Here is a 15,231-nt window from a genome sequence, read left to right as displayed (position 1 = left end):
GCGTGGAAATGGTGAGAACCGGAGCGCCAGCACGCGTGGCAGTGGCTCTCTGAATTGCTAAATTTTGGCCGGTTCTCCGGGGAGTTTGCGCTACCCGTTGCCTAATTTTGACGTGCCAGTGCCCGTGCGATGCACTCATGCACACACAACAGCGGAAGGCAATTCTGAACTGAGAAATGTGAAATCACTTGTTGGCTTTTACAACAAGTGACTGGCGGTGAGCACTCATAATTTGCTCGTAGATTTGGTGTTCTTAAACAAAACTTTGGGTCTAGCCATTTTGCTCTTGAGTATTTTAAGCTCACCATTTACCTGAAATTTTGGACTTTTGATCTAGCTGATCCAACGTTTCGTCTTCTCCATCTCCTACCCCCTAGCTATGTGGATATACACTTGGAGTTGCAAATAATGTTGACTAGCTGCTCCCAACTGAGTTAGGAATATCCCAATTTAATTCGACTAGGGAAGTATGTGGTCTACAATGTTTGTAACTCAAAGTATAGACCGATTGCAACTTGAACCATTGGTCAGTTACAACTGCACGGTCAAATTTATTGCAATTAGATATTAACGTGAGGAAGTATGTGCGTACAGTATAAAGCGGGTGGTTATATGAAAAATGTTCTGAGGAACTGTACCTAGTTGCTTGCACTGTAGATCTCCGATCTGACGGTCCATGGTGGGAGTTTTTAGTATTCCACCTACCAGATGGTTTCCACTGCATATTTACCTGATTGTTTCATTTGCCTCTAACACCTCAAGCATTGGAACAACTGATAAATCTAGCTACAGATTTGGAAGCTCTGAATCTCAATAATGACCAAGATATTTGGACATACATATGGGGGTAACCCCTTCTTTTCATCCTCTAAAGCCTACCGTCATCTCACTGGTCACAGACAGACGCACAACGTTTTTAAATGGCTATAGAAATCTAGATGCCAAAACAAATATAAAGTCTTCTTTTGGCTTGTGCTTAATGACAGTACTTCGGAGAAAGCACATGTCTCTTCCCTCATATGCATGTGTATTGTGTCAAAGTGATACGGAGGAAACCCTGTTTCATCTCCTTCTTAAGTATCCCTTTGCACAAGAATGCTGGATTCACATTGAAGTCTTTCCAAACATGACAGACCAACCTTATGAGATCTTAAATAGTTTAATGCTGGATTCACATTAGAGTCTTTCCAAACACGACAGACCAGCCTTATGAGATCTTAAATAGTTTCGAGCTACAATTACAAGTACATTTCTTCATGGAGATCATCATCATCATGTGCTGGAGCATTTGGATGGCTAGAAATGATTTGATTTTTCAAGGAATTACACCCTCAATTCAGTTGGCTCTTTTTCGTTTCCGATAGCTTTTTTCTCAGGTTAAAATAGAGTAAAAATAGAGAGAAAGAAGATTGGAAACCTCTCATGGTTGCATGACTAGAGCAGACATTGTAATCTTCCTAATTTTCTTTGTTTTTTTTCCTGAAACTCTTGTATTCACCGTCTTTTTAATTTTTTAATATATAACCAGCGGGCTCCTCCCCTCCTGTTCTTTAAAAAAACGTGCATCGCGTTGTTGGTTTCCTTCTTGATTCAAAGGCAGACCTCATGTCATTTCCTTCGCCAAAAAAAAAAGAAAAAGAAAAGAGCATCGGGTTGGTCGGGAAAATAAAGAAAGACAGGTGTTTGATTTAAAGTTACAATTGTTTAGATCATCTAAGATTAAGAGATTTGTTTCCCCACATTGATCGTCCCTCTGACCTCTTCCATCTCTGCGGTCTGCTTCCACCACTAAGTCCGGCAGTACGGCGTCACCACTCTCACGCCGGTAACCCGGCTTTACCGGCTGTTTCCTTGCCTCCCCTGCCTGCCGCTAGCACCGTCCAACCGCTGGCCATCCGCAGTGGCGTTGCCTCGCCGTAGCGGCATGCCGCAATCCACCGCCGCCGGCTCCTATTTTGTCAACCTTTGGTTCCTTCGCTAGCTTTCCAATTGGCTCGAGTCAAAACGACATTCTTCACATGCCGGGAGTTTGGAGTGTTGGACCCAGCAGAAGATGAAGTGTAGATGAGCTGATGGTGCTGTTACTTCGGAACCACAAGATGAATAATGGCACGGCAGGGGCAAAGAACAGTGATGCAGAACAGCAGAGGAGCAAGGCAGGACGCGTGGGTTACAACTAATATGGTAATTTCGTCAGCATATGATACAGTTATTCCTCCGTCCTAAATAGAATGACTTTTTTGAATTTTCCAGACAGATTAGGGGTGAATTAAAAAGACGCATGTAAGTTAGTGTAGTTTGAATATAGAAAATGGAAAAAAAATTCCATTTAATCATTTAATCATGCATGCACGAGATCAACACACCAAATTTTAAGATTTAAATCTTAAAATATTATTTTTTTGTGGGGGACAAATTGTGAATACTAAAACAACATTCTTTTTTTTTTTGGAACGGAGGGCAAACTGGCAAACTGGCCTGATGACGGCCGGAGCACAGAAGGTATGCATATCATGCCTATGCAAAGGGTAATGGGCCATGGTTTGATCGGCGATTCTATAGCGGCCCACTCGTGTCTATCCACCCACCCACACACCCACATGGGCTTATGCAGCCCACCTCCGCGGGTCTGGCTGGATGGATTGCGTGGACACCACGGTGCTCTCCCAGCCCATTCCATTGGACCCATGTGGACCCACCACGGCACAGCTGGCTTCCGAGCAGAGCAGCAGCCGCGAGGCGAAACGGCACCGTCTCCGCTGTGTGCAAACCGCCGAGCAGAGCAAACCGCCGCGCTGCCGTCGCCGTCGGTACCCTCACGGCCTCACGCCGCAACCTCCCCACCGCCTTGCTGAGGAAGACACGATCACGCGGCCGCCGTCCCCTCTTCGATTATATATAGATCGCCTTCCCCAGTCCTCCTCAAGCCGACGCCCCCGGGGAGGAAACCAAACCCCTCGCCAGTCGCCACCCTACCAATCCCCACCCAGCACCGCCTCTCCCTGTCTCTGCGCCACCGCGGCGCGCACTCCGGTGGCCGCAGCATGTCGTCGGAAGGGACCGAGGCGTCCCCGCCCCAGGCTGATCCTGAAGAAGCGAGGGCCGAGACGGAGGCGCGGCGGCGGGTGGTGCTCGCCTCCGTCCCCGTCTTCCTCCGCAAAAAGCAGGCGCAGCAGGAGATTCCGCCAGGCGCGGACTTCGGCGTCGTCTTCCACCAGCGGCCGCGCCCCTCGTACCTAGTGCTTCTGAAGAGCTTCGCCCCCGACTGCGAGCCGAACGTCATTGCCGTCGTCGCGCACCGTTCCGGGCGCCTCCTCCTCCAGGCCACCGCGGGCGAGCCGTGCTTTCTCTTCGACGCGGAGACCCGCGCCGCCACCCGCCTCCCGCCGTCCCCGACGACCTCGGCCTCGACATCGTCCCGGGGAGCAGCATGGGACTCGTCCCCGATCGACGCCTGGCAGGCCACTACATGGCCGCCCAGTTCCTCCCCGCGTCGGCCACGGGCCACGGCGCCCTCCTTTGCTACTCCACCTTCACCGAGCAGTGGGCCGTCAAGCCGCTCCTCGGCTCCCAGGGTGACCATCCATGGGGCGCGCTCGGCGTCCTCGCCCACGACGGCTTCCTCTGGTAGGTCGACACCGCCTACGGCATGCTCGCCTGCGACCCCTTCGACGACCAGCCGCGCGGCCGCGCCTCCGCTTCGTGCCGCACCCGTTCGACCGCGACGAGGACGACCCCCTGGACCACGGGCGTCGCTGCGTGTGTGCAAGCGAAGGCAAGCTCCGCTACGCAGAGATCAGCAGCATCGCGCACAACCCAGCGGTTCGCTTCTGGACACTATTACCTGATGCGCAATGGAAGTCAGAGTACGAGGTCGGATTGACAGAGATCTGGAAGGGGAAAGGCGGAAGGCAGATTCTGAGGAAGAAGGAAGAACTCAGAGTGGCTTTCGTCGACCCTTACAATGTCCGTGTCTGGTACTTCGTCCAGGGGATGTGGGTATTCCAGGTAGACTTGCCAGCGCGGAAGATCATGAGGAGGTTTCAGATGGAGGGCGCGTCGCCGTCGCGGAAGTTATTGGCCTGGAAGATCCCCATCTCCGTCTCTGAGGAAACCCATGCACGCGGGGAGGCGATGCATGCTAATCAAACTGGTACGCCGCACGCTGCTAAAATTCAGTTCATTAATTGTTCATTCATGCAACTGCGAATTAATTCGGAATTCGGCTTTGTGACTCTACAGTGTCCAGCGGGGATGCCCCCGGTGCCATTGGTGCGAGACACTACTGTCAAGATGGTTCAAGATGATGCCACGGAGAGTTTACCGATCGACTCAGGAGTACGAGGACGGAGGAGACCCAATGGCAAGAAGTATGGTGCTGAGATGCTGGTTTCTCTGATGCGAAGGTCGTTCTGAATTCTGATAGCTAGCTGTCCCGGCTGTGACACCTTCAGCAAGCTCCGACAATGCCGCGAACATTGGAGATGGGGATCGGAAGAACTGCGTGCTGGTGTGCGAGTGTGTTTGGGCCCAAGGGGCGGAATCGGTGTGAGTTGAGGGCTTACTGCAGGCCTTGTTGTAAACCGAACGGTAAACCGCGAAAACGAACTATCACTGGAGAGGAGTATGTGGTTCTGTTCTGCATCATGCAAAGCTTAATCTGCTGCTTCCAGCAACTGAAATGATGTTTGATCTGATCCCGGCGTTTAGATTTTACTAGAAAACGCGGGGTGCGGCATTGCCGCACCATCCTTGATTTTGCCAGCAGTGCTGGTTCTCTGCTGGTTGCAAAGGGTTTACCATTTTCAGGTCATGGATCCTTGATTTGGACGATAATAATCATATAAATGGATGTATAAGCTAGGCTGTTAGAACAGATACATAAGACAACATTGATAGAAGTAGTAGTCCTACTGAAAGTTCTATGGTCTGTATCTACTTTGGACGAACTTTAATTATATCATATCAACTAAAAGTTTTATGGTTTCTATCTGAAAAATATTGAGCAGTGAGCAGGCCAGCCTATGTAAAAAATCCTGGACAAGGTTACCACAATTAAAGACGCTGGTCTGAATATTCCAATTGGAGTATTAGTACTTTTCAAGTGACATACACCTTTTGTAATTGCTGTATTAATAAAAGTATATGTAGTAGATATTGCTGAACAGATCCACTGCTATATCACTTGAAATTCTAATTTGTAGGGAATGCAGGTTGTAGGAACTGATCACAATTCATAATGTTCTAACTGAGCGAAATTCCTATTTATTGTCAGAAATGTTAATAATGTTCTAACGGGATAACAATTATATATACATATATGCATGTGTCAATAATCAAAATAATTTTCAGTTTCCCAATTATTGTCGAAAGGTTAGTATTTAATAACTAAATTTAGCAATTAAGTGATTAACAACTGACCGAACTTAAATAACTGAAAAGAAATAGAATTTTCTCTCACACATGACAAACGGAGCAAGGCAAGTGAGTGAAAAAACTTGACACTATCAAAATACTTGTTTACATGCGTTCATTTTAGTTAAAGAAGCAAGACTCCATCTTTTAGGAATTAGGAGGCACATCTAATTTGACATTTGCCAGGATTGACAAATCCATCAATGGTTGAACAGACATCATAATCATTGAACATTTTTCTTGCATCGATCGTTGTCAATGGATATCCCAATCTGAGAGGGTTGACTGATTAAAGAATAGCATAGTATTGGGAAAGCATAGAAAACATCTGAGGGTAGCAAAATAAAAACCTAAGTACTTGGATGAATGAGAGACATTTTAGTATTGGTGGTTCTCTAGAGTGAGCAATATACAGGACGTAGCACAGAGTCTTTTCTATGCAGATCTGCATTACAACAACTTTACATGGTGGTTCTCCTGCAAAGACCATAATGACCATTATGTTTCATCAGATAACACTACTTTCAAGTATGGGGTCATGAAACATTCATAAAAAAAGAGACGAAAGCCCAAGCAGTGTTGCTCCAGGTAAACACGTCGAAGATGCTACTCCAAATCAGGATAGATAGAACAACAAATCTCTTCTTGGAAAGGGCCCTCCATTCAGGATCAAAACCAAGAGAAACTGGATCGGGGGCCTTGATGCTCTCAATTTTGCCTAAGATGTCGATTGCAGCATTCTCCACCTCTGAAGGTACCCTGCAGTAAACAATCTTACTGCTGAATGAAATTAGCTGGTGCCTTGCCTTCACATTCCCTGTAGTCAGAAGGAAAAGGAAATATGATGCTTATTTCAATCGTAGAAGAAGCATGATATGCATAAGCTACAATAAAGTATCTGGTAGTGATCTTATAAACAGTTAACCATGCCAGTCTGTAACTGCAACTATATCTCCTTGCAATCTAAAACTGTTTTAGAGAGAAAAAAGATTTAACTCACAGTTTGTGCAAAACTGCAATGCCTCTATCTCAATGGGCCCATGGTCTCTAATCTCGAGAACATATACCTCTCAACCATTGCAACTTGATCATGTACTAATAATTTGTGCCAAGTTCCATAGCCTGCATCTCAACATGCCCATGGCCTCCAATCTCCAAAGCATATACCTTCCAGCCTTGAGCAACCTAAAATTCGGCTTGTACTTTTTAACAAGATTTTGCCTCCACTTGTCTAAATACTGAAATTCCATATGACCTCTGATCTACAAAAGGAGGGGGGAAAACACATGCTGGATCTAAAGGTCCCCAAAACCTAATAGGTGTAGGCAATCAGTATTTTATTTGCCTTAATCCACTATAGCTGCTCGCTGGCCTTAGTTATGAAGAGGTGATAATCATTTATTTTTTCATTTTTCCTGTTTCCTTGTTGAAGAATTTATGATTTTTTATTCCAAGGAGAATGTTTCATGGCCTTTTCCTTAAACTCCTTTTACATGTCGTCTAAATTGAAGCAAATTGACATTATGTCACTGGTGAAATCAAGCCATATTATTCCGAATTGCAATTTGCAAATTGACATTCATGTATGCATTATTTTTTTTTGCATACAACAAAAGATTCATTACAGCTAATTTGGTGGCTCAGACAACATATAAACATAGTTGATAAAGACAGTACAGTTCTAGATGAATTTAATTGATAAGATTTCTTTCAATAGTTGTTCACTAATGTCTAATGGTGAACTGAATCGAAGACAGGCATAAATACAAATTCAACCGGATCAATGTGTGAGGCAGCAGATTTAAACCAGATCAATGTATGAGGCAAAAGACATGCAAATTTCAATGAAAAGAAAACATACATTGGTCAGCAGCATGGGCCCAGAAAGGCTTCGGGGCTGCGGGGCGGCGCGGCGACCCTCACGCGGCCGAGCACGTCGAGGTGGCAGTAGCGACTAGCGAACGGGCGAGCTCTAGGCGGTGACGGCTGACGGGCGAGCTTGAGGCAGCAGACGCGCCGCACAGCGTGCTGGAGCCTGGAGGCCGAGGTCCGATCGGCACGCCGCGGCGGCCGACTCCTCCCCACGCTGGATGTCAAGCTCCGTCCCCCGTTGCTCGCTCGCGGCGGCGGCCCAGCTCCAGCCCCCCACACAGGAGCCTGCTCGCCCTTCCTCCTCCCTGCGCCGGCCGCGCCTGTGCGAAAATCCGGCGGCCGCGCCCCTGCTCCTCGCGCCGGCAACCAGCTCTTCGCCGCGGGCCCATGGAGCTCAGCTCGACGCGACGAGGATGGCCATGTCCTCGGGGCGGCAGGGCCGGTGACGCGGTGACAGAGGCAACAAGCAGATGCTGCGGGTGCATGCAGCCACGGTGGGTGGAGGACGCTGACGCGGAGGCCGGCGACGGCGGTCCAGCTCCGACTCGCCTCCAACCATGCCGCGCGGCCGCCCGAGCTCGAATCGGCCACGAATCCCCAAGCTTCGGCCCCGCGGCTCGCCTGAGCACGAATCAGCGACGAATCCCAAGCTCCGGTGGGGGATTTCTCGGGTGGACCGGGGAGGTCGCCGAGACCACCACGAAGACGAGCGGCGGCGGGGCTCTCCGCCCCGGCTCGGCCGGCTGCGCGCTGCTCCGCCCACCGCCCCAGCCTCGCCGGCGTTCTTGCTCCGTTCCACCCACTGCCCTCCCCCTCGCCAGCGGCGGCGTTGCTAACCTCTCTTCCGGCGGCGGCGTTGGAGCCGGGCGAAGCATCGAGACGCTGCCCGCGCCCGCGCCCTCGTCTCCACCGTAGAAGTTGGATCCGACGGCCGAGAATCGCAGGCGACGTGATGCCCGGGAATAACCCAGGATTCTCCGGCAAGCCGCCGGTCGGGCCAATCCTCTGGACCCCTTGCCGGGCTGGAGGTTTGAACTCAATCGTTCCACTGAATGCAAGATCTCGGTGTAGCTCTAGATGCAGATCGGTAGAGTACTTCGGTAATGAACAGAAAACGAAACCGAATTGTTTAGTGTGTCTCCTGGATCTTCATCTGGTTTAAGGTACGGCAATGTGAATTCGAGTTCTGATCGTGATCGGCCCAGCTAGCTAGTTCGCCATATATACTGACCGATAATCGACAGATCCGTGCAACTAGCACCCCTGCATCCGCGTTGTGATCTTCTTTTGTGGTATCCAATAATCCGGTTGCTCATCCGGAGATGGAGACGGCTTCTTCGCACGTAGCAGTGCCAAGTTCACAAATTTGATCATGTTTCATGATTATTCAGCAGAGCAAAGAAGGTGAGGACAGACTCAGTGAACTCTGTGATGATGTTCTGCTCAGCATCCTGCAGTTGCTCGACCTGCGCACCCTTGTAGGAGTCGCCGCTCTCTCGAGGCGATGGCGGCACCTCCCTCGCCTGCTTCCAGACATCACGATCAATGCCTGGGACTTGCCAGGGCGCCGTCACTCCACCTGCGAGGCCGATCAGATAGTGGCTGCGTACACAGCTGCAGCAAGGTGGCTCTTGCTCCCCAGCACGCCGCGGCGCTCCATCAGGAGCATCAAGCTTGGGTTCTACCTGACGGACCCGTACCTGCGCATCATCGGCGACCTCGTCGGAGACGTTGTCCGTAGCGGCGGCGCAACGCAGCGGCTGGAGCTCGTGATACCGGTGCTGCGAGCGCTGATCCGAGCGACGAGCTTAGGCTCTTGTTCGGGCAGCGCTTCGCGTCGTTCTTCGATGCCTGTCCCACAGCGTTCGGGTGTCTCACCCACCTCACCCTGGAGGACCTTAGCTTCGGTGACGACGTTCCTGCCCTCCTCACAACTTGCAAGAAGCTCCGGTCCCTTTCCCTGAGGTCTTGTGACTTCGGCCTCAACTCTGTCATGGAGATAGACACTCCGCACTCGGAGCTCGTGTACTTGAGGCTCGACTCGTGCAGCTATGGAAGAATAAGATCTGATCCATGTCCCGAAGCTGGAGCAAGTGTGTTGCGACACCTGGTTGGGCGGCAACCCCCCAGTGAGCTTCGGCCGCATTCCTCGCCTGCACCGCATAGATTTTGCCTCTCCGTGCCTTGATGGCCAAGAGCCAATCCTACTGAGCGAGTGGTTGTCGAGTGCAAGAGCCTCTCAATCCTATATCTGAATTTCCGTGATCAAATGGTAGGTTACTTCGTGGTCTCTATGATTTTGCCATTTTTTCATGTATTTTCTAGTTTATAATTGTCATCCATTTATTTGAAACGCACGTGTTCTCACTGTTCTTTTTTCTATTTGTCCATTTCTTGTACACAGATTTGGGTCCAACCGGAGGGTCCGAAACAATTCGCTTCGATATTTTTGTCCATCTGTACAACATTTTTCGTGATTTGTGATCTGGATTGGACTCTCTTTGTCGTTGAAGCCGCACCTTTACTTAAAAACCTTTATATTCTGGTAAGCAGATGCATCTATTTCGTTTTTCGATTCCCATCTTGTAATAAAGATCCACTCTTTAATTTCAAAATTACTCTACTAGCTAGTTTGCATTTGTCCGCTCACTGTAATCTTGATTTGTCGCTACTACTGTTGTTCTTTTTGTCAATTTGGTGCATGGAGATATGTCGGCATATCTGCGATATCAACGAACGCAAGGACACCGCCGAGAGGACCAACGTACCGTGGCAAACATCTGACTTCAAGCACAAAAACCTGAGTCTGCTTCAGGTACAAGGCTTTGTGGTGGAGAAGAAGGTGATGCGGTATGTGAGGCTCGTCATCCAACATTCGGCGAGCTTGAAGCGGATTCGCTTGCTCAAACAAGCCCCGTGCGAGAAATGTGCTGCCTTCAACCGTCGATGTATACTTCCAGAGACGAAATGGAGATTCCCGGAACAAAAAAGAGACAAGGTTTGGTGTAGAGACGGACTCATGGAAGGGCAATGGTCATCGGCAGAAATATTCATAGAAGAGTGACACGAGCCTAGTATTGAGCACCGGGGCTATCAAATCCAAATAATCTTTACACGATTTCCAATAAAATATAGCTAGCGGCTGACGAACAGCTGCCACCACAACAACGTTGTACACCCTCCGTTCAGTATTATATTATATGACTTTGCCACTATATGAGGAACATTTGCCTATGGGAGGAATATAGAAATCCTATATATGTAATTTGTAGTGGTTGATTAGACCAAATTCTCAGTTTGTGACTCTGATTTTTCCTCCTCCGTCTAACTCCCTCCAACGGAGACCATTCACACTTTCATTGTAATAGCAAGTCTAGACCCTAGCACATCGTTGGTAATGGCCTCCGATGGTCATTGGGAGTTCCATTTAAGGGTTCAAGGTTGTCGGAGAAAAACAAAGAATTGTCCAAGAAAATTAAGAATGCACTCGTTGTTTTTGGAGAACGCTTGTGGTTTGACTTGGATAAAGAAGGTAATGTTCTACACTAATAAATTCTTTATTTAACACTAAAAACAGACTTCGGGCGAAACGGCCACAAAATCACCTTCAAAATTTATGAAATTTTTTCCTTGATCACAGAACAAATGAAGATGAACCCATTTTGCTTAAAAATGTACATGTACCTTTGCAGTTTTTAAATCAAAATTCACCAAATTATGCTACTTTTGAAATTTATTTGAATTTTTATGGAATAAAAATAGTTTCCAAAATTATGGAAAACGATAAATGTTCCTCACATGGAATGTAGTAAATTATCTAATCATTTCCCATCATGATTTACATTAGAGAATTATGAGGCTCTTCTAAAATTTTCCAAACTTCCCATTCTTCATAATTCTCTAGCTAACTTATGCTAGAAAATAATTTAATAAGTTATTACTGCATCACGTAAGGCCTAAAAAATATTTATATTTATGGAGAAATTTCATAGGCTAGGTGTCCTTATATTTGTGGATGGAACGCGCCATTTGGGGTTTCAACACGGCTGAAATTGAAACCGCTACTTTTGGGAAAAGTTGCTCTTTGGCGTGCTCGTCCGTCGGTCTCCGCCTATCGTGGGATTCATTTCGCACCCTAGCTTACTCGGAGCACGTATACATTTTCTGACTCTAGCGCGACTGACTCGACTCCGCATGTATACGTGCTGCACGCTAATTCTACTTGATATTATTCCGTTCCGTTACGGGGAAAGTGGCACGGGCTGGTCAAGTCGTCTCTGCTCCGCTTCATCGCATTCCTTCCGCACGCGTACACGGCGCGGCTGGTAAAAAAAAAAAAACAGAGAGACTTGGTTACTCCGCCGGTCCAGTCCTGTGCGGCGACGGTACGGTCTCCAGCAGCCTCCAGGCGTTGTTGCACTCGGACCCGATCCATCCGTGGACGTGGTGGAGTCGTCTTCAGTTCTGGCCGCGCGCTGCCCTGCAACGTTCTGCGCCCACGGCCCACCGCCTCGTTATAAGACCGCACCCGGGACGCGGGCACGCGTAAAGACCGAGCACGCAGGGGCAGGAACAGCAGCTGGAGCGTAAGAGAGCAGGAGACAGCCACGCCGCCGCTTCAGATCCGGCCGAAGCAAACTAAATTTCCAGCACCGCCACGATCTACAGCATCGTTTTAAGCGTCGAGATTGGAGGCGCAGCCCCCTTCCAGGATCGAACAGACTAGGTTTCCTCGGCGGCAGATTTTTGTAATCTGATAGGAAGAGCTGCTGCCTGAGCTTCTCCGATCGACGACCCGCCGATCGAGTTCTGCTTGCGTGCCTTGTCCGGGGTGAGAAGAGCGAGCGAGGAGGCATCATGGACGTGCCCGACGAGCGGATCCTATGGCCGGCCTCGGTTCTCGCCGGGGTCGCCATGTGCGCCGCCGTAAGTCATCTCCATTATTGCCATCTGCTAATTTCAGTGTCAGGCTGGCCGTCAAGCGAGCAGTTTGGCTTGATGACAAGTTTCTGTTCCTGAGAAGTACTACAAATTTTGTCCCAGTTTGCTTCAATTCTTTTTCTAGACTAAAATTTAACAGTTGCCCTTGTATTTTGCTCCAGGTGTACGACTTGACTCGCCAGGTTAGCTCCCGGTGCTTCAAGGGCTACAACGGGTTAAACGAAATGCACAAAGTCGAGTGGAACAATAGGTCAGAATACTCAGAGTCAGAGCTAGTCTTACCATGCATTATCAACCACTATATAGTCTGTTCTACTTTTATCTTAAAAATATGTTTCTACTCCTTGCATGCTAAGTATACGTCCATCTATCACCGTATTTCAGGGGATTCTCTACGTTCCACGCATTGGCTGCTGCAGCGGTGTCATTTTATCTGCTGGTCATATCTGACCTCTTCAGTGAGGACGCTCATAGCGCCATCATGATTGGCAGAAAGTCATGGCTATCTGATGCTATGTTCGGGGTAAGTTGGTGCCTGAATTGCGCACTACGCACTGTAAATACATGTTCCGAGATGTCCCGGACCAGTTCATGAGAAATGTGCGTTCCATGTTAAATTCACTGTGTTTTTTTTTTGTTTTCTTTTCGTAATTCCGTAGGGATCTCTTGGCTACTTCATGACAGACTTGGCGATGATCCTGTGGTATTTCCCTCGCCTAGGTGGAAAGGAATATGTAAGCAAATTTATCACCATATAGAGTAACTAAGGCATATATTTATTTAATTATTTATCTGATTTTTTACTCTTCCTGCTATGAATTCGTTCTGGTGGCTCAATTTTTCAGCTATTGCATCATGGGCTTTCCATGTACGCAATCTCTCTTGCCCTGCTCAGTGGCAAGGGACACTTCTACATCCTCATGGTCCTCTTCACTGAAGCGACCACTCCCTTTGTAAACCTCAGATGGTAATCGTCAGTTTCAGGCATTGTTTGTTGATCACTTGGTACAAGTACAAATGCTACTTCAACCATCATGGTTTAACAATTCGATCCTGCAGGTATCTGGATCTTGCTGGTCGGAAGGGTTCTAAACTCTACCTGTATAATGGACTCGCTCTGTTTGTTGGATGGCTGGTATGGCCTGCTAGCTGCATCACTTCTGAACCCTCTCTCTTTTTTTTGGCAAAACTTTTGTGCATAAAGCAGCAAGAGCATTCATGCCCGTTCATCCGTGTGACTGCTCCTCCCATGTCTGATGATGCAGGTTGCTCGGATCATATTGTTCGTGTACTTCTTCGCCCACATGTACCTTCACTTCGATCAGGTAAACCATCCTCCAAGTTGTCAATCTAAACACATGTTCTTCTTCAGTCTTTTGAAAAAGAAACAAGTCAATGTTGTGGTGCTTTTGTTTATGCTCCCAGGTGAGGTCGGTCTTCCCGCTGGGTTTCTACAGCATACTGACGGTGCCGCCGGTGCTCTCGCTGATGAACCTCCTCTGGTTCTGGAAGATATGCAAGGGGATCGTGAAAACGCTCTGCAAAGCGAAGCAGAGCGCGAGTGCGAAAACGGATTAGGCTGTAGCAGCAACAGAGACAGACTTTTTTTTTTTGACAACGCAACAGAGACAGGTTGCTAATACTTTTAGCGCTAATTTTTTTATTACTGCCTCCTTCCCGTCAGGAGCACGTGGTTACTTGCTGAAATTTCAGAAATATTCGGTAAGAACTAAAACTAAGAACGCAAGCACAGGCAGAGTTCGCCCTAGCTCGTGCATTATTAAGCGGGCCGTGCTGGGTTTCCGCGACCTTTTTGTTGGGCCCCCGTGGGCCGTGGCCTCGCTCGGCCATTCGAAGTTCGAACTACACACTCCGCGCGGTGCGAGGAACTACATGCGCGAGCAGCAAGCTCCACACTGGCGTGAACGCTTTCCGTCGCGATCAGAGCTCCAATTGCCACGCAGTTGCAGAGATCGATCCTGCTCCTCGTGCTACAACCTACAGCCCTTAGTACTACTTGACATATAGCAATCTAATATACTCCCTCCGTTCCATCATTTCAACTTTTCTGTTTTATATTTGATTAAAATTATAGATCACAAAAATTTATGATATCGAATAGATATACTATGAAAATATATTTAATGAAGAAACTAACGGTACTCATCCATCCCAAAATAAGTCATTCCAAGAATCTTGGAGAGTCAAAGTATCTTAAGTTTGACCAAATTTATATGATAATATAATAACATTTATGATGTCATCTAAGCATCATTAGATTCTTCATCAATTATTCCATAGTATACCTATTTGATGTCATAAATCTTTATAATTTTCTCTATAATTTTGGTCAAACTTGAGATGCTTTGACTCTCCAAGATTCTTGGAATGACTTATAATTTGGGATGGAGGGAGTACTTATTTGATATCATGAATATTACCGTTCCAAATTACAAGTCATTCCAACTTTCTTGGAGAGTTAAAGCATCTCAAGTTTGACCAAATTTATACAATAAAATATTAACATTCATGATACCAAATAAGTATCATTAGTTTCTCCATTAAATATAATTTCATAGTATATCTATTCGGTGCCATAAATCTATGTGATTCTCTCGATAATTTTGGTCAAACATGATTGACTCTCCAAGAAAGTTGGAATAACTTATAATTTGAAACGGAGGGAGTATTTTATTATATAAATTTGGTCAAATTTAAGATGCTTTGAGAAAGTTAAAATGACTTATAATTTGGAACGGAGGGATTACGGGCGATCATGCATCGGACAAACCGACCGCGCATCGTTTGAGTCCATGCATATTCCCACACCTCGATCGATGGCAAGTTAAATTGACGAGGAAGAACAACGCTAGAGAAGCCATTTATGTACGGCACGGTGCGGCTGGGGTGGAAGGGCACGCCGCTGTACGCGGTCTCCACGTGGACGTGGTGCCCTTCGCCCCACGCACAGCGTTAACCGGATCAGGCCAATCGCTTTGTTTA

The 15,231-nt window shown here is 47.6% G+C and overlaps 2 protein-coding genes and 2 pseudogenes across 3 annotated transcripts; 2 read left to right on the top strand and 2 right to left on the bottom strand.

Moving 5' to 3' along the window:
* Positions 1-5,507: 5,507 nt before the first annotated feature.
* Positions 5,508-6,493, bottom strand: LOC140222164 (3'-5' exonuclease-like; annotated as a pseudogene).
* LOC117849073 (uncharacterized) lies at positions 5,702-8,556 on the bottom strand. The gene is made up of 3 exons (XM_072292366.1): positions 8,549-8,556; positions 7,277-8,434; positions 5,702-6,232 (listed from the first exon to the last, which is right to left on the bottom strand). The coding sequence occupies exons 1-2, from the start codon at positions 8,554-8,556 to the stop codon at positions 7,282-7,284; spliced, it is 1,161 nt and encodes a 386-aa protein (XP_072148467.1). The 3' UTR covers positions 5,702-6,232; positions 7,277-7,281.
* A 53-nt stretch (positions 8,557-8,609) lies between these two features.
* Positions 8,610-10,343, top strand: LOC140222163 (uncharacterized; annotated as a pseudogene).
* A 1,004-nt stretch (positions 10,344-11,347) lies between these two features.
* On the top strand, positions 11,348-14,176 carry LOC117850853 (uncharacterized). 2 transcript variants are annotated; one of them, XM_034732733.2, is made up of 8 exons: positions 11,348-12,213; positions 12,390-12,478; positions 12,613-12,751; positions 12,888-12,962; positions 13,074-13,195; positions 13,288-13,363; positions 13,494-13,553; positions 13,654-14,176. In XM_034732733.2, exons 1-8 carry the CDS (start codon positions 12,145-12,147, stop codon positions 13,804-13,806), a joined length of 783 nt encoding a protein of 260 aa, XP_034588624.1. In that variant the 5' UTR covers positions 11,348-12,144; the 3' UTR covers positions 13,807-14,176. The 2 variants fall into 2 exon arrangements, with proteins under 2 accessions (XP_034588624.1, XP_072148399.1); XM_072292298.1 differs by having other exon boundaries at positions 11,348-12,478.
* The last annotated feature ends 1,055 nt before the right edge of the window (positions 14,177-15,231 follow it).

This window comes from Setaria viridis, chromosome 3 (assembly GCF_005286985.2).
Source record: "Setaria viridis chromosome 3, Setaria_viridis_v4.0, whole genome shotgun sequence".
Classification (NCBI taxonomy): Eukaryota; Viridiplantae; Streptophyta; class Magnoliopsida; order Poales; family Poaceae; genus Setaria; species Setaria viridis.
This window is presented reverse-complemented; position numbering and strand designations above follow the sequence as displayed.